The sequence below is a fragment of the Nelumbo nucifera genome, chromosome 6, assembly GCF_055504915.1.
Source record: "Nelumbo nucifera cultivar China Antique chromosome 6, China Antique-T2T, whole genome shotgun sequence".
In the NCBI taxonomy this organism is placed as follows: Eukaryota; Viridiplantae; Streptophyta; class Magnoliopsida; order Proteales; family Nelumbonaceae; genus Nelumbo; species Nelumbo nucifera.
Genome location: NC_142654.1, coordinates 2,371,346 through 2,390,846, shown reverse-complemented (window position 1 = coordinate 2,390,846; position 19,501 = coordinate 2,371,346). Strand labels below are relative to the sequence as shown.

General features: G+C 40.5%; 2 protein-coding genes across 3 annotated transcripts; one reads left to right on the top strand and one right to left on the bottom strand.

Annotated features, from left to right (window-relative positions):
- The first annotated feature begins 5,067 nt into the window (after positions 1–5,067).
- LOC104609312 (auxin-responsive protein SAUR78-like) lies at positions 5,068–6,063 on the top strand. Its single transcript, XM_010275599.3, has one exon. The coding sequence runs from the start codon at positions 5,314–5,316 to the stop codon at positions 5,704–5,706; it is 393 nt and encodes a 130-aa protein (XP_010273901.1). The 5' UTR covers positions 5,068–5,313; the 3' UTR covers positions 5,707–6,063.
- Positions 6,064–12,575: 6,512 nt separating this feature from the next.
- On the bottom strand, positions 12,576–14,019 carry LOC104609396 (uncharacterized). 2 transcript variants are annotated; one of them, XM_010275690.3, is made up of 3 exons: positions 13,862–14,019; positions 13,150–13,771; positions 12,576–13,010 (listed from the first exon to the last, which is right to left on the bottom strand). In XM_010275690.3, the coding sequence occupies exon 2, from the start codon at positions 13,649–13,651 to the stop codon at positions 13,172–13,174; it is 480 nt and encodes a 159-aa protein (XP_010273992.2). In that variant the 5' UTR covers positions 13,652–13,771; positions 13,862–14,019; the 3' UTR covers positions 12,576–13,010; positions 13,150–13,171. The 2 variants fall into 2 exon arrangements, with proteins under 2 accessions (XP_010273992.2, XP_088746058.1); XM_088889932.1 differs by having other exon boundaries at positions 13,150–13,753; positions 13,862–14,013.
- Between the last annotated feature and the right edge of the window lie 5,482 nt (positions 14,020–19,501).

The window sequence follows — 19,501 nt, the reverse complement described above, 5'->3', positions numbered from 1 at the left end:
ATTATCATATGAAAAGAGTTAAAATTGGGGAAACAGGCTACCTAACCCAATCAACACCAAACATGTTCATTATTAGTACTGAACGAATTGAGATAAATTCGTTTCTTATTTGCTTGAATTTGAATGAAAGCTCTTCTTCAGTACACTACCACCCACCCATGATTCATGATTCATGATTCATACAGAAGAAGATCAAGTTCTTCGTCAGACATACATATCATCTCCAAGCCTTCAATGAGAGAATATATATAGAGAGAGATCATAGAGTTGGAAACCTTGGCATGATCAACCAGGACTAAATCAATTCAGCTTACTTACCCGTTTTCTTCCTCAATTCTGTTCCTAATCCATCCCACTTTGGCTGTTGCGAGCCAATAGCCTATGCTTTTGAGTTTTGAGAGCGTGTTTAGGTTAGACATGTTCACCAACCCGCCCCCCTAAATACTAAAAATACTTTTCTTGATGGTGAGATTTTGGGATTGGAATGGGGCTCGGCTGGGCCAGTTGGGCTATATGGCAACAGTGGGACTATGACCATGTAGGGTTTCAACTTTCACCCCAGTTCGATTTTGGGTTGGACCCTCACAAAGTTGGGACTCAACCGCGGAACAGGGGAACAAATTCTTCTCCATATTCAGGTGTTAATAAAGTGGAAACGGAAAGAAGAAGCAGGTGTATGATCTGACAATGATCCATATGCATGAAATATCTTATTCCTATCCCCAAAGCGCAATCTTCGATTCATTGAATCTGACAATGATTTCAATCTTATTATTCTTACTTAAGCCACATGCTCCAAATCCTATACACACTACATATCCTATATTACAGATTTGGTCTCATATGAATGAAAGAGAGAGCGAGCGAGCGAGAAAGATTCCTATTTTCTGTCTGTAGACGCCGACATGGGTAGTTGATATCTCCCACAGTCGGCAGTCCCACCTGCGATGATTGGATTTTGTTTAGAATAAGAGAACCAAAGTGGCAATACCTTCCAAAAGAAATAACTCTACATTGATTTTAAGAAATAAATTTTATTTAAACAGTTATTTTTTTCTTTTTTCTTTTTAAATATTTGGACGTGAGATTAATTTTATATGAATAATCTCTACCGACTACCGGGGTTCACACTAGTCCCTATTTTGGGGTTTATTAATTAGTAAGGATGATAAATGATTAGGTAGGTGGCCTTGAATGTGGGGAACATAACGCCGTCTTCCAAGTAGCGAATTATAATTGATTCATTTCATTGTTTACTATTAAATGTTATCTTCACCCCTTTTTATATTTGGCATTTGTTACTTTGACCCAACACCCATTCACTTAACATCAAAATTTGGAAAAGGAAAAGGGAGTTTAGCTTTTAGTTCGAATATCGGGTTGATAAGGTCGACAGGCCAAGTTGTAAAAAATAGTGTTACAGTATTCGGGATGCGAGAACTTCAAATGCAACAACAATTTTAATACACAATCATGCGCACCTTTTGGTGGTAAAAAATGTGATTTATTGGCCCCTCACTCTTGGAAGTGGTTTTAACGGATAGCGACAAATCTTATTCAATTATCTCCGAAACGGAAGTCAGTTCGGCAATATGATCCTGGAAGAATCAAAGACGATAAGTTGCATGTAGTAGAAGTTGGTCGCCACCTTGGTCAGGTTGGTGGGTGCTGGACGGGAGGTCAACCCTCCTACCAAGGTCCTTGGTCTGTTTCTACCCAAGTCTCTGGTTTGCTCTTGTTGAGGTCTCTGGTCTACTCCGTCAAGGTGCTTACGCCGGGTAAGGCTATGCCCATCTGGGCCCTAGCGGGCGGAGGTGATGTTGGGCGGTCATTGTCTCTTGAAGGGTTTGAGGTGGTTCCGAGGTGAATCCTAAGTGATTTCAGCTGACTTGGTAAAGACACGTTAGTGCCTATATGGCCTGAGGTGTTATGTAATGATTCGGAAGTGCCACATGATGCGACATCACTGGAGTGCTCAAGTTTTATGACAGCAATTTTTTAAGGAAATATAATCTTATACATTTAGTGTAATGGAAATAACATTTTACTTTTTTTAGGGTAGGGTAAAATACAAAAACCTCTCTAGTTTTTGACAATAAAAAAAAAACTTTCCCTATATTTTTATTTTAACAAAAATCTCTCCTAAAGTTTTAAAACCTCGAAAGAAACCTCCCTTCCGTGTAACGACTTAGACGTAAAATGTTTAACCGATCAATAATTGTTTTCAAATAAATACCCAATGAAAAACGGATGAAGCCAATCAACTGTAAAAACAGTTGCCGGTCGTTAACTTTTTGGGCATTCCTTGATCAAACATTATTTAGTAATGCTATTTTAGATTTCAATACCCATTTTACAAAAGGATAAAATGGCTATTCGGAAAAAATTTATGAATCGGTTTTAAATGTTTTCTGTGTGGGTGAATGAAGAAAGGAGGTTTTTGTCAAATTTTTTAAAAGTTGAAAGAAGGTTTTTATTAAAGTGAAATTATAGGAAAAGTTTTTATATTTTACCCTTTTTTTTTTTATTTATATAATACTTAATAGCATGACATTAAACAATAATATAAAATATGTATAGAACACAAAAATAGTTTATTAAATTTCAAAACCTGGCCATTGTATTAGATTGACAATGATACTAAATCTTCACAACATCTACGATCTATCTCTATTAAGCCTAAGAACGAAAACTAGTTAGCATTTTTAAGTTAAAAAGAAAAAATAATTACGATTCATGATTATTAATTATTGGTTAGTGTATATTTAAATAAATAAATAAATAATATTAAAATTTGCACGGAGTCGTAGAGGGAGAGAGATAGGGGCATGCGGCGATGCCCCAATTTTGTTATCCCCCGCCAACATGCATGTTAGTGTTTTTAACTCTTTTATTTAATTTAAAAATATGGCCACATGGCATAAGTGCAACGTGTCACTTAACAACCACACCAACCCGATGAGCAGGGGGCATGAATGAAAATCAATCCATACAAATATTGCTTGGATTGCTGCGGACGGAATGCCTCTCTCGATTTCAATGGCGCAGCCTATGCTTTGCTTTTAAAGCGTTTTCTACTTTTATCTTTACGAGGCTCGGTTTCTAAAACCACAGCTGTTAGTTTGTTTGTTACTATTCGGTCCTTTAAATAAATCAAATCAAACCTTGTTTTCTACTCTTGCATGAAGAAACAAACACATCCCCCGCAAGAAAGATGGTTATACCAAATATAAGTTTTTTTTTCTTCTTCTTATTTATTTTTTTTTTCTCTTATTTAAGACAGACAGCCAATGGCAAAGTTGAAAATAATCCAATTAATAGAGGGTCAGAAAAAACAAATGCGTCACTCACGTATTACCCCACCTGGAAGATTCCGTCTTCATTTTCAGCTCTCCAAATTGCTTCCAATGATAAAGTGGAAAACAACCGTTTGTAATTTTGTACTGTATACTCCACCAACGGGTGTTTGTTGTGGGATTTACATGTTGAAGCAAAAAAATTGTCTGTCAAGGGGGCTTTCACCGGATGGTTGATACATGCATTCATTACATTGCATAGAAGCTTAATTAATTTGTAAGGATGGTTATGCAAGTAAAACCTTTTTTTTTGTCTACAAACATCATAAAAACAAATAATATTTAGAGACTATGTACTTAGTATGAGCCAGCCAGTCAGTAGTTTTGTTAGCTTCATGATAAAAAGTGATACCTAAATTTAATCTTCGGAGTAGCATGTCACTGAATTTTTTTTGTCTCGATGGAATCATCTAAAAATTCATATAATTTAGAGATATTTTAGAAATAAGGTTATAAAAATTTTGGGTATTAAAAATCGGATTATAACAATTTGAGGTATTATAAAAATGGAATTATGATTTTTTAGGGTTTTAAGAACATTTTCCCGTCCCATCCCCATTTAAGATTGGACCCACTTTACAGGGAAAATTGCCATCCCTACTTTCTAGCATTCCAACTCTCTTATTACATTAGCTCACTTGCCTTCAAATTCCCCAAGTCGGTTACGACCAACTGGTCCTAAACATTTCGGCTTAGCCGACCTCTTTATGTGATTATGAACTTGAGCTCGTATACCTCAATTCTAACAAAATGGAGTATATTTATGAAGAAGTAAAATTGTAAATATTACCGAGGAGGTAGTTTCCAAAATTTGGTAATCCCCATTACTTGATTTAAGTCGATTGTTTTTTTTTTATGAAAATTTTACTTTAGTACCTTGAACTTTGGGATAGTGTCAAGTTAGTATCCGAACTTTCAAAAGTGTCATTGCAGTATTTAAATTTTCAAAAATATCAAATTGGTACTTACTGTTAACCAATTGTTAGTTATTTATTGAAAATGTCAAAAGTACCCTTCAAAAGAAGACATTGTTCATTGTCTTCTACCTTGAGAATGAATCGGTTGAGGTGTTTGAAATTCTATACTAATGGAAGTCATTGTCTTTTACCTTTACATCTGAAACACATTCTTGTTTACTTATTTCTTTGCTTTCAGTTATTATTTCCCTCTATCATATTTCATGTTTTTTTTTTCTCTTTTTCTTTGAAAATAATCAGTTATTTATCAAGATAGAAGACAATGAAGAGTGTCTTCTATTGGAGGAGGATAATTTAGGTACTGTAGTGAAAAATTTAAAAGTTCGGATACTAACTTAATGTTACCCTCAAATTTCAGGGTACTAAAGTTGAACTTTTCCTTTTTTTTTTTTTTTTTTTTTTTTCTTTTAAATTTTTCTTGCTGCACCCGGATGCAATACATGAGAAATATTAAAAAATAATGTAAATCTATGTAATTAATTGATGGCAATTTCTATGATCCCTCTTTTTTTCTTTTCATTACTTTCTGGTTTGCAGTGCCAACTGTCATCACTTATGCTGATCTGCGGTGACATTACTATTTTCCAGGTGTCAAGCATCACTTTAAATGTGCTTATTCAGGCGTACCCATGTTGCCAAATATGAAAATTTCTGTATTAAAATAAGCCATAAGCCTGCTTACTTTGTAATTAAGTACAACTGTACAAAACCAGGGGGGAAGGAGAAGGATCATAGCTGGTTTTTAATGAACGGTAATTTGGTTCCCATTTCCCTCCCGCTGTTTTTTATCTTATGGGTCCACACGTGCTAATCTAATCCTCCGCGACGATGACGCCCCCCAACTCCTTTATATATGAAGCTTCCTTGCTCTTTCTCAGACAGCTCTCATCCCCCACCATTCCTCTCTCTCTCTCTCTCTCTCTCTCTCTCTGGTTTCTTTTTCGGTTTTTCCATTTCCGTCGATAATACAACTTAAAAAAATGTCCAAAGGTGGTAGACTGACGAAGCTGAAATCAGTGATAAAGAGATGGCACTCCATGAGCAGCAGCAATAGCAGGCTAAGTCGCGCCAATGTCACCTCCATCGTCGCCGCTAATCCCTCCGACAGCTCCGTTCTCTCACCCGAGAAAATCACCCCTGAAGGAGGGCTTCGACCCGTCTACGTAGGAAAGTCTCGGCGGCGGTACCTTGTCAGCTCCGACCTCATTGATCATCCACTCTTCCAGGAGCTCGTGGACAGATCATCAGCCGAGTCGGACTCCATCAGGGTGGGCTGCGAGGTCGTATTGTTCGAGCACCTGCTTTGGATGCTCCAGAACGCTGACCCACAGCCGGAATCGTTGGAGGAGCTGGTCGAATTCTATGCTTGTTGATGTGGCAGAATCAGAGTCCAGCCGACGAGTCCACCCTATCCCTAATTCCCTATGAATAACCCCCCCTCCCGAGGCATCTCTCATATATTCGATCGAATTTCTCCGCAGTTCCACCCTCCCAGTCCCGGGGACAGTAAAAAGTTGTAAATTCTGTTATGTTCATTAATCGGAGGTAATGATGCACTAGTGTAGTGGTAGGATATTAATTAGAGAAGTAGATATTGTGTAGTCTGAAAGGATGAAGACGGATTAACCCAATTCATTTCTCATCAGCTAAATCTGATCGGGGATTGTTATTATTCATGTTGTTATGCCAACAGGTTGAGAAGATGTGATGTGATGTTTCATTGTTTCTTATTACATGTTCAATGACAGACAATCTTAGCTCTCTTTTTATATATATATATATATATATATATATATATATGGTACCAGTGTGATGACTATGACGAGACGCTTACAGAAGAGACGAATTAAGCACAGTTACAGACACGGATGGTGATGATGATGTGATGCCTATTTTTAACAGCAAAAGAAGTTTGGCTTAAACTACAACTAATGAGCGTCACATTAGACACATACCCACAAGAATAATAATAATCTCCCTATTGGCCATTTCATTGCTTTTGGACTGGTAGGTGTTAGGTGGTAGCCACTACCACTAGCCAAACCAAACAAAAATTGATCTCAATGTATGACACTATTAAACCAACCGTTTATAAATCAAATGATGAAATGAAAAGTAGTAGTAGTAGTATAAGAGGAGCGAGCGAGCGAGACATTGCTACTAGTTTGATTTGTTCCGGTCCTGTCCTGTCATGTCTAGTCCAACGCTAACAGCATCTCCGGAGAGATGCCGGAGTGTCTCTGTCTATCACTAGTCACAATAACTCCCAAAGGACAAACCCTTATAATTAAGCACCTCATAAGCCATTGCTATTGACTGCGGCTTTAATTTCTTTCCCCCTCCAATAACTCCAAACCAGGCAGGCTTGAGTGCTTCACCTTTGTTAATGGAATATTATACATCCAAATCTCTTTCTATCTGTAATCAATCAATTGATTCTGCGCGAATAAACAACATCTTAACATTTTTTAACCAACTCAAACTAGTCTATCAAAAGAGGGACGACGGGATGTCAGATATGCCATGCCAGTTGGGCAACATCTTAAATATAATTATTATTATTTTTTATTATCTACTAAATAACAGTTTAAAGTTCTCTGTGGAAAATAATTAAAATATAAAATTGTGTGTGGTTTGAACATCTAATGATAGGGTAGTTAAAGATGCCCTTGTAGTCTATTATACTATAGCAAAATTAAGCCCTCAAGGCTTTGCAAAGCATACAGCTATCACCTATCTTTGACCGTTTATTGTATTATCCTATTTTGTTTTGTTTTTATATAAAGTTTCTTTACTCTTTCCCAGTTTTCGTTAAAGATGCCCTTGTTTATATATATATATATATATACATTCTTTCCCAGTTCCCACCCCAAAACAACCACCGTGTCTTGATTATTTGTTTTCAATTTCTTGATCAATGACAATTAACAGTGTACAATAAAGAAAGTAGTAGCTGGGCTCTAGTTATTTATTGTATTGTGTGGATTTGTGGGTCACAGTTTGTATGGTTATCTACTGACGACTACTACCACATAAGGCGTTTTCAAAAACGTAACCAAAATCCAAAATCCAAACGAAAACCAAGCTGGGGTGGGGATTCCAGTTTCAAGTTTCAACATGATGACACTATCTGTGCATTGATCGATTGATCGATCTCATGTCAGAATTCAATCCACGTTTCGACGTCCGGATCCATGCGCGTCTGTGGCAACCAACCACCATCAGTCTAGATGTTCGATGATACTGTAGACTGTAGTGTGGAGCTGGCAGCTGGGAGGCCTTGAACTGCGCAAAACCAGCTTGCCCAGCCGTGCCTTGGCCTTTTTAAGTTTGAACGGCCCATTCCCATCACCCATCACCCATCACCCATGTGGGAGACCATACTTGGGAGTGAGAGGAATCGTCCTTCCTTTCTTTCTTTCTTATAAAATCAGGATTCAGGACTGGACCATATGGTTGACCAGTGGCATGGCATGATCTCTTTCTGACAGCTACCCAATCCATGATCGTTAAGAGTTCATTTTTTTTTGGTTTGGCCTGATAAAGTCTGGCAGCTGAGTCATTTCCACCGTCAGATGAAAAGTCCTGCGCTCCATCATCTTAATCCTTCCCGACAAAAGGACTGTGCGTGGATGGATAATGAACGGCCAAGTATGAATTGGGTTTCTTAATTATAACGGGCTTATTATGAGTTATGAGATTGAGAGAATAATGAAACCAACACAATTCATTCAAAAAGGCTGGAAACATATATATAATCCATTCAAAAAGGCTCTCTGCTGCCCTTCCCTGCCCTGCTCAACAGTCCATCCAATACACACACCCATGACCCATCTTCGTATCTATGAGGTCCAATTCACAACAAAACGAAGCCGACAAATTGGGCATTTGTCGGGTTGCAGAGCGTTACATACAAAGCCGATCACTTTTTACGCCTTTATGGCAACAGGGTCTGACACCTAAGGCATTTAGGTTGTGTCTAAGCTTCAATTCCGCTAGTCATTTGCGACCAGCGCATGTGAGAGAGTGGGCTTCCTGGCTCCACACTAGCCATCATGTTGCCTGCAAAATGATCTTTGTCTATTAATATTATACATATACACCAATATCAGAATTAAGGGAACAAATTTGGCATTTTCACGTGCGATGGAGATAGCTATTGGCTATTGATTGCTTAATGTAAGGAAAAAAGACAAAAAATCTAATATAAGAAACAGGGTCATTTTAAAACCTACAAAACAATTTAATTTAAAATGGGAGCAAAGAGGGATGCATTAATGCATTCCATCAGAAGTCTGAACTCCCTCCCTCCCAAACGAACCACTGCTATGCTTACTAGGGACTAGACCTGTTCATGGGCCGGGTCGGGCCAGGTTTTTAGTGTTCAATAACAGAAAAATAATAGGCCCGAGCCTGGCCCTGATAAAAAGCCCGAAGCCCGAAGCCCGACCTAATAAAAGAAAATCAAAATTTTCCCTATTTAAATAGATATTATCTATTTTAACTCAGATGTTTTTTTCCCCTATTTAAATGAACAATGGACCTACAAGTGAATCAACAACCTTCTCAAATCAAAAAATTTATTCAAATGGACATCACATAGGGTTTTTACTTAGGTTTAACTATAGGTCGGGCCGGGTTTACTTAGGTTTAACTATAGGTCAGGCCAGGCCGGGCTCAGGCTGGGTTATTTTGGCAAAGCCCAAGTCCAATTCGAATTTTATGCGGGCCGGGCTTTTTGGCCCAAGGTTAAGCCCATGGGCCAAAAAACCTGTTCAAACCTGTATGGGAGTCGGCCATCGGGCCACCCAGCCCATGAACAGGTCTACTAGGGACAGAGCGGAGTGGTACTAGCTTGCTAAAGCCTAGAGGCAAGGGGGTATGGGTTCAATTGATTGATTGTTGTCCTATTTTACATTTTTGGCCTCGAGCCAAATACTTTCTGTATCATTCTCCCTCTGTTAGGATGTAGCCATGCAACATGCAACTCCTTTGGTTTAAAAGTTGGTGAGGCTGATTGCAATCCTCCTTTTTTGTGAGTGGTGGAAGCATTAATTGATAGCATGAGACCCTATGATCATCAAACATTTTATACTTATTGCTTCTATGGTGTGGATCATATGAAAAAACTGTACTGATTTTAATCTTTAGCCTTGTATATGTTTTTTTTTTTTTCTACTTTTTTCATTTGTTCTTGTTTTTACTTTTTAGGGTAGTTTGTCTTTCTTCTCTATTGTGTGTGGTTATTGTTTTCTTTGGTTTTAACTTTTAATGAAATTTCTTTTTCACAAGGGAGCAGATATGATTCATCTGTCAAATACAAATTCAATTATATATATAAAATTGGTGGTGGTGGTGGTTGTGGCGGGTGGGGAAAATATATAAATATTCACTTGGATGCGTGGCGTGGGTCTTGCCAGCTGCCAAGCAAGTAAAAATAGATACACAAGACAAGGTTATCTTATCTGTCTCATCCACTTCAAGCATCGACTACTTCTATTTTGACCAGTCACTTGATGAGTGTCTTATCTCTGTATGTATGTATGTTTTATCCTGATTCAGGCAAATGGAAATTAAAGATGATGTGCCCTAACCCAAACCGTTCATTACATCTATACCATACTATTGTCGACCATTTATGCATCGCTAGCTAGCTACTGGACCATCTTGGCGTTATAGATATCTATCACTAATATATAATATGAACATCGTTATTTTGATACCTGCTACATCTACATGATCATAGCCATTCATTGAAAGCCTAAAAGGAAAAAAACAAAAAAAAAAAAGAAAAAGAAAAGGTAGCCGTTTCTGATGAGCTTTGGGGGTTGACACTTCGTAGTGGTCCTATACTGCGAGATGGTGCCACTCTGTGGCAGATTTTCTGATGAAACCCTGCATTTAGCTCGTTTCACAGTTGTACAATATGAAATCAGGGCTAAATGCTTTTAGGTTGTGTTTGGTGCCGTTACTGTTCCTTTAAAATGTTTTGAATTGATCAATACAAAATGACATTGACATACAACTGTTTGTGAAAACGTCAAACTTAGGTTTCTTGCTCTAAGGGAGGTGAAGTCTAATTGTTCTGGCTCAAGTATGTGATGCGACAAAGATACATATCTCTTAGCAACTAGTATTAATCAACCCAAAACGTTTAAAGGAGAGCTGAGTCTTTGTAAAGGGCGGAAAGAACCTAGCAGAGGTGCTGAAAGGTCTGTCTATAAAGCTTAAAACTTACAGATTCATGGCTACGAGCGCTGCAGAAGCAGCAGCAACTAGTCCAACTGTCCAAGGAAGCTAGTAGGGGGTCCACTGATCCCAACTGCCAAGTAAAGGTATGGTTTAATTTCAATCAGATCGTCATTTGACATTTTGGTTGTTCTCTGCGTACACACAGTGCAGTTCATCAATAAATAAGAGGAAAGGTAGTTAACCCAATTTGCACTATACATGTCTATCTTTTCTGTGTTGGGTGATGGAGGATAAAGAAAATGGTGACACTGACAATTGACATTGAACAAACTCAAGTTTCATCCTTCTTCTGTTGCACCTGCATGCACTGTGTCTCCGCTGTTAGACACAGTCTCATACTCTCATGGAATTTATCTTTAATTGATGTTATTAGGGCTCTCTACTCTACTCTACATTGGTTTTCTATGGCCCAAGGACCGGACCTGTCTTGCTCAGCTTTGGACATGAGCATTTCAACCTTGTCTGCTGGTAACTAGGATGGACTTGGACATAATATAGGCCCAACGTTCACTTTGGGCTTGGCTCAAGGGTCCAAGGCTCACACTAACTACTCTTACATATATGATAATACATATTTATTTGTATTAACATAGCTCAACTTTGGGCTTGGGAATGTATTAACATTCCCAAGTATTGTGGCGTCAGAGAGAACCATACCCATATTCAGTTTGTGCCTTTGTTACCTTAAAAGTTCAAATTTTAATCATGAATTAATTAACTCGAAATTCGGAATAAAACACTTGCATTTGCATCACAAACAGTGAAGAGCTTGTTGGGTTTGATATTGGACATTGCACCTTTCTGGATTCTTATTAGATCTCAGGAATAAGAAATGTAAATCCCGCTCTTCCCTTTGGTGCAGAGTTTTTGTTTTTGTTTTTTTTTGTTTTTTTTTTTTGTATTCTATTATATATTATGCTGTTTTAACTTGATTTAATTAGTGATTAAAGTTTACAGTGAAGAATACCCGTCACAAGCGTCATGCTCCCGAAGGGAAGAAGGGGGAGGAGAAGTGGAAGTCAGGAGAGTCGGGACAAATTAGCCCAACGCCGTTTGTAAAATTTGTAAAGCCCAGCCCAATCATCAATATGACATGGCAGAATAGAGGAATGTGAACCAATAGCTTTGTATATTATGTTTCCAGAAAGGCAAAAACAAAATAGGTCAACAGTGTTGTCTCTCTCTCCCCCTTTAATATGCAAATACAAATATTTAATGCGCAACCACAAAAAAAAAAAAATGAAGGGAGAATGGTCAGAATGTGGATTGATGCCAAATCCACGGGTAGGATGCGATTTATAAGGGGGCTACTAGTGGACTATGGGGGCTGTAATTCAAAGTTCTGCATTGAACTACAATGTACTTAATCCAAAAATGAAAATAGTGTTTTTGAACTGTTGTTGATCCGGGCAGTCAGACTATTTCACCCTTAACTCGACCCTTGGTAAAATCTGTTGACTTAGTCAACAAATCACTGACCTAGGCAATTGAACCGTTGACCTATTCAATTTGAACAACATTTTAAACTATTTTTGTTTTTATTTTTAAAGTTGGAATGGGCCATGCTTTTGATCTAGACAGTTGAGCCATTAACCTAAAAACTGGGGGTCAAAGCAGTTTTGATTCTGGTCGGTTTTTATTTAAAACGGAACCGTACAATGAATCAGTCAGGGGTCCAGTTCCCAGGTCGAATGGTCCGACCATTTGAACCGAATGGATGGCCTATTATGACAAAAAAATAAAAAACGGCTAAAACCACTGAACGGTTCAACCGCCTGGGTCAACAGTTTACTGACTAAATCAACATTTTTGGACAAATTAATGATTTTTGGAAAAAAACAGAACTGATCACCTGACCGGTTGGCCAGTTCCCCGTTTTTCCGGCCCAACCGTCCGGGCCGGTCTGGTTTTGAAAACCATGGATGAAACCATCATTCATCTCGGCATCTGAATATTAAAAATGAAAAGTAATTAATTAAAAGGTGTTAAATGGATAATGGGTATAAAGATTGCACATGTTTTTTCAGTGAGAACTCAGAACCATCTACAAAATAATATTGAACATATATTGTTGAAACATTGGGATTGGATGCGATCGAATCAAAATCGCTGTTCAAGGCCAAATGTACGGAGATGGGTGGGGGTCAAATAAATAATAAATATAGTAAATAAAAATGAAAATTTCAATGAACGCAATCTCCAGAATCTCCAGTACGCGCGTAACTAAAGTGCCTTGTATTCCTTCTTCTTGCCTCCAACAACAATTGGTTCTGCCCCAAAATCCTAGCTATATATACTTCCCTATCTTCATTTAATTAGTTGAAGCAGATTGAATCTTTTCACCAGTGTCGTCGTACTTGCATCAACAACGAAAATCCTAAAATTTGGATCTCTATACAAAATCGTGCGTTACGTCCATGCACTTCTGCAAAAAAGGAAAAAAAGAAAAAGCCAAAGCACAGGTTAATCCTTATTATGATCGACCATGAATAAGAACTCCATCTCCATGCATGCATTGAGAATATCAGATATAGTAGGTAGAAGAAGTGAAGAATCGTAGGTACCGGCCGGCCGGCAGCGTTGTCATCAGCATTCAGCAGGTGGTTGATCCTTATTATGGGTTTCCATGCATGTGAGCAGGTACTTAAAGGTCTCAATCTCGCAAGGAATGGTGAGCCCGCCCTTGTTATCAAAACCGAACTCCTCCTCCACCTTCTCCAGCAAAACCTTGAAGACTGGAAGGCTGAGATAGCTCGTGGGGATGATGAACCTCCGAAGTTCTGGTCCAACATAAACTGCAAGAAACCCTCTGGGAACATCAACCGGGAATTCATCATGGCTGTTGATAGTTTCCTCGTCTGAGTCACAGGCAGTACTAGTGTAGGTGTTCCTCAATCTGTTAGTGATGACTGGGGAGATGTCTCCATGACCTTTGCTGCTAGTGCTGGAGGAGGAGCTCCTTCTCGATTTTGAGGTGTTGGAGTGCCACTTTTGAAGGATCCCCTTCAGCCGGACTATTTGTCGGATTCCAGTCACCTTGGCAGCTGCACCCTCATAGGCAGCCATTAATTTGAGGTCGAAGGTTGCTGTTGATCACGATAATATATAGTGATTTCCCGGGGTTCCAAATTTGCAGCTCTCGGTTTCCGGGGAGGAGCTGCTGCTGATCTGCTCACAGTTTCATTCCTACAAATAATTATTTAAAGGTACCACGATTAATTGTACCATTTGATTGATAAAATTAAATTAAAAAAAGTATTCCAGTGTAGTAAGTACCTGATCAGATCAGAAGGAGGAATGGAGGGAGCTCCGGAGATTGGAGGGGCGGCCTCTCCAGAATCCTAGATAGGGAAGGAGAAAGAGAGATATTCTAATTAACTCTGCAAAGTTTATAGAAATATCTATCTACCCGAAGAACTTTCACCGACATAGGTGCAGATTTATACCACCATTATCCCACAAGAGATTTGCTTCCCCCCTTTCTCTCCTCCGCTCAATGTCGGACCGTTTCTGATTGAGCGGTTTACGAATTACACACGCTCCACAAGAGATTAACAACCCAAGATCAATACAAGGATGCCCCTCTCTCGCTCTCTCTCTCTCTCTCTCTCTCTCTCTCTCTCTCTCTCTCCCCCTCTCAAGCCATACCTGACTCGGTCAAACTTGGACGTGTCACTTCACCAACAATTTTCCTTTTTCATTTTTTCTGTTTCGTTCGATTACCCAAAAAAAAAAACCTCTAATATCAGCTTTATGACCCGCAACAGAATCAAGTAGATATAGATCAATTGCTACCAGATGGTGAGATGGGTTCGGGGTTTGGATTCTATTCTGTTATTGGAGGGTGATGACAAAAATATCCACATGTTCTTCTTGGGCCAAAACTTCGAAATTGGTTAACGTAAAATGGTTGTGCCCCAAAGGCCAAAGCTAAACTGAATTATTATACCCACAAGATCCATATCACGCCGGGGGCGTTGTGCCTTGGCTACGGACTTACCGCCTATAGTTGCAACTATCTCTATCTCTACTTATAGATTAAGTGTTTCTTAGATAAAATGCTATTTTAAATATTTATTATTTTTGTTGTTTGATTTGACATTTCAAGTAATACCTCGTAAAGTTATCTTTCACCTTAATTAATTTATAATATTTCATGTAAACATTTCATTTTAATAAATGTCGAGATGTTGGGAGAAATCAGAATTCGAAACTTTCCCTATTTTTTCATACATATAAATCCAAGTGTTTCTGTTTTTTTTTAATGTTTATTTGATAAATATTAAAATCAAATAATAGTTCCATGCACAATAAATAAACACCCACGGAACCAGACTTAACCCTTCTTATTTTATCCACTTAAGCATTAAGGCGCTTACGCCTCCCCACCGCTCACTTTTTTTTTTGGGCCATTACATCTCAATTGTGAATTTAGCCTTTTAAATTGGCTGCACATGATTGACCTTAGTGATATACATATCGGAAAGGATGCCAAGTTGTAACAAGGGTTCTCTTCGTCGGCGCCATCAAGTGCCATCCACTGTGCCTACAGCCGCAACTCCAACGTCCAAGTGTAACTCCAACGTCCAAGTGTGTGCCATGGGTGGGCTAAACATGTACTTTTGTATGGGGGATTGCCAATGGCAATATTGTAATATTGTAGTATGCTTTTTCATCTTTTTGACGTTTCTTATTGTCACTCCCCCAAAAGCTTAACGTACTCTTTGAGGGGAGGTAGGTAGTCGAGTGAGCTCATAAGCGTGTAAAGGTTAAGCACGAGATCCCCTCGACACTGTACTGTGTGCTTGTGCTTACCACTGATTTATGCAATACAAGTAGCCTTTTGCTAATTCGTGTGCCTTCTTGTTGCCTTTGTGTGTGTGTTTGCTTTGTTTCGTAGGCTTACTCGCCCATTTCGAGTGCCGCACGAGGCCCCAACGATTACCCCCGTGACAGTTGGTATCAGAGCGGGTTGCTCCTCAACGCTCGTGACCCTTGCATAGCAACACTAGTGGTGGCGCAATGAAGCACAACAAGGAACTCACCGACGAAGTTAGGCATGGCCTTGCCCATGCGAGGGAGACTGATGAGTCTCTAGGCGTTGAAGCCACTACAGAGAAGACCCCAGGGGGTCGCACATCCAAGACAAGCAAGCTTGACAAGTCAGTTGACACGCTTGCTGCCTTTGACACACGCATCCTTCGCTGTGAAGTGACTGTTGGGGAGATGCGTGGCCGAGTAGAAGAAATCCACTTGAATGTGGAAACAATTGAGAGCTCCGTGGTGGAGCTAGAAGCCCGTTTAAATGGCATTATGAACGAGGTCCAAGACGTCCTGAATAGAACCCTCAAGGAAGTCCTTGGAACAAAATCCCGACAAGAAAGGAGCTCATCTCGATCCGACATCCAAGACCAGGTGGATGAGATGAGAGCTGAATGGGTGGCCATGAAAGTGGCCATGGCCTCTCCCTCCGACCTCCAGACTCAATTGGATGATCTAAGAGGAGACATGATGCTCCTCAAGAGACTAGTGGCCAGCACTCCAAGCCCCTCCACAACACTGGCCCCTGCTCGTGTGAAGATTCGGGAGCCCACACCTTATGCCGGCTCCCGAGATGCTAGAGAACTTGACAACTTCTTGTGGCAAATGGAACAATATTTCCATGCCGCTAGCATTGATGATGACCTAACGCAAATTCGTACAGTGATTATGTATTTGACTGACATTGCTATGCTATGGTGGCGCAGGCGATGCCAAGACATTGAACGGGGTACGTGCACCATCGAGACATGGGCTGATTTCAAACGAGAACTAAAGCGACAATTCTACCCAGAGAACGTGGAGTACCTGGCACGGAAGAAGTTGAAATCACTCAAGCATGAGGACTCACTCCACGATTATGTTAAAGAGTTTTCAGCCCTTACCTTGGAGATCACGGACATGTCCGACAAGGATCTACTGTTCAACTTCATGGACGGATTGAAGCCATGGGCTGAACTAGAACTCCAACGCCGCAACGTATAGGACCTCGCCACGGCAATGGCAGTGGCGGAGCAACTCAATGAGACCAGCTTGTCAGATGAAGAAACCTCTAAGCCAGAAAACCCGCGTTCCCCTAAATCGAGTGGGGGAGCAAGTCCCTCACGCCCTCCGTACGACAACTCCAGCTTCAACAAGCCAGCAAGACAAAACTATGGGAAGAAGCCACAAGGAGAGCAAGGCCCTTAGCACCGTTACAAGCCCAGAACCGCTGGGTCCCCAATTTCTTGCTTCCTTTGTGGGGGAAATCACTTGGTTCGCAACTACCCAACCAAGAAGAAGATCAATGCCCTTGTCGCCAAGCTCAGTGATGACGAGCAAAGTGATGAGGAAAAGTCTGTACGGGCGCCTAGAGTGGGCGCCCTTCAACTCTTCAACGCCATGGAGAAGAAAGAGGCCAATCATGAAAGGCCAAAGAAAGCCCAAAGGGGGCTGAAGTATGTAGACATCCTCCTTGGCGGGAAGCAGACTCAAGCCCTTGTTGATACAGGGGCCTCCCACAACTTCATCTCAGTTGCCGAGGCCAAGCGACTCAAGCTGAACACTGTGAAAGAGACAGGGTGGATCAAGGCCGTGAACTCCGGGGCAAAGGCGATTGAAGGCATGGCTCGTGGGGTTGACCTCCAAGTTGGGCCGTGGACAAGCAAGATTAATCTTTCAGTGGTACCCCTGGATGACTTCCGAGTTGTCTTGGGAATGGACTTCATGAGACAAGCAGAAGCAGCACTCCTACCTCACATCAACTCTTTATGCATCTTGGACGAGCGCTCCCCTTGCATGGTACCAGTTACGACTTCTACTAAGGTTCATGGGAAGCAAGTTTCTGCACTACAACTTTTTCACGAAGAAGCCTTGTTCAACACCAACATGAAGGAAGCAGAGAAGTTCCCCACTCCACTGGCGGAAGAAGCCGCCCCTCAAGCCAACAACTACAACAGCAGCAGGAAGCAGCAGGCCATCCAGCCGTCTACACCTCTCCAGCAACAGGGTTCGTGCGTGTCAACAACCACCAAGCAAAGCAGAAGACCCAAGGCCGTGACAAACTTTGCCCACACCTACTGCCACAACCATCGGGGAGAGCGAGTGCCACCCGAGCCATTTAGGGGCCACATTCACATTATCCCTCAAGATAAATCCCGTAGTAGCCTTGCGAGTCACCCTTGGGGAAAAATGCATGGGAACCAACACCCAAACAATCCAAAATACCATTTTGACCTAGCCTTGGCCACCAACTTCCCTACCACCATCAGGAACAAGTCAAAATCCTACCTTGAAGCAGCCAAGCAGGGACTTAACTTAGGGACTAGTCATAGGTTTTCCCACCATCGAGAACATCCACTAGCAATCTACCCAACCTACTATCTGGGCCTTGGAAGAAACCCGGTTCGTGGAGCAGTCGAAGAACCTTCTTTCACCAACAAGAAGTTGAAGCCTCAAGCAGAAGTTGGAAGAAACCCGGTTCGGGGAGCAGTCGAAGAACCTTCTTTCACCAACAACAAGTTGAAGCCTCAAGCAGAAGCTAGTCTTCGAGGACGAAGACTGAATTGAGTGGGGGAGACTGTAACAAGGGTTCTCTTCGTCGCGCCATCAAGTGCCATCCACTGTGCCTACAGCCGCAACTCCAACGTCCAAGTGTGTGCCATGGGTGGGCTAAACATGTACTTTTGTATGGGGGACTGCCAATGGCAATATTGTAATATTGTAGTATGCTTTTTCATCTTTTTGACGTTTCTTATTGTCACTCCCCCAAAAGTTTAACGTACTCTTTGAGGGGAGGTAGGTAGTCGAGTGAGCTCATAAGTGTGTAAAGGTTAAGCACGAGATCCCCTCGACACTGTACTGTGTGCTTGTGCTTACCACTGATTTATGCAATACAAGTAGCCTTTTGCTAATTCGTGTGCCTTCTTGTTGCCTTTGTGTGTGTGTTTGCTTTGTTTCGTAGGCTTACTTGCCCATTTCGAGTGCCGCACGGGGCCCCAACGATTATCCCCGTGACAAAGTGGCATCTAAGCTACTGGGTCATCTTCCACGGTTGTAGGTCGGCTGTCCTATGGGTGATAGCTACAGTTTGGAAATACCAAAGGGGTTTTTATTGTTCACTCCACCCCAACAAATTTTAGTTGCACTGTATAATAGGGGTAGGTGTCAGTTTGGAATTGATGCCAATACATGGGTGGATATTAGTGTTATAGGTGGAGGTATTTAAAAATTTGAATTATTGTAGGTCTGTAGTGGAATTTAGAATTCTGAGATATACAATGTAGTTTTTACAATACCAAAATCTACCTTACACGAGAACTTCTCGTTATATGCAAATTGAAAGGTGTAATACATGTGTTATGTTTTCCCCCCTATGGGTAAATGTAGACTCATTATCTTAGGCCATGAACCCTAAATCAAGACCTATGGCAAAGAGAGTCATTATGGACGATTCAGGTTGTAATCGACACCAATGTTTAAAAAAAATGATCTGGATCTGGAACTGTTTTGGCCGTTGGTTTTCAGGTCAATGGTTTGATCGTCTGGTTCGAACAAGCGGCTTGTTCTGACAAAAATTTTAAAAAACTAAAAAAATAATTAAAATAAAAAATGATCAAAATCGTTGAATGCGTCAACAATTCAACCACTCGAGTCAATGGGTTGTTGACTGATTCAACGATTTTGGGCAGGGACTGGGTTTGAGGTAAAATGGAACCAACTGCTTAGACAATTTCCAGACAGAATGATCCAAACATCCGGATCAATGACAGTTCAAAAACCATGATTGGTACCATTGTCACTTCAGCATCAAATGTTTCGAGTCAATTGCATTTCATATCAATATCAATATAGGCGTATGCTGATCGGTCATTGAACAAGTATTTTGAGCAGTATTGT

Excerpts from the sequence above, each read along its gene's own strand:
- LOC104609312 (XM_010275599.3), top strand. The coding sequence starts at position 5,314 with ATGTCCAAAGGTGGTAGACTGACGAAGCTGAAATCAGTGATAAAGAGA.
- LOC104609396 (XM_010275690.3), bottom strand. The coding sequence starts at position 13,651 with ATGGCTGCCTATGAGGGTGCAGCTGCCAAGGTGACTGGAATCCGACAA.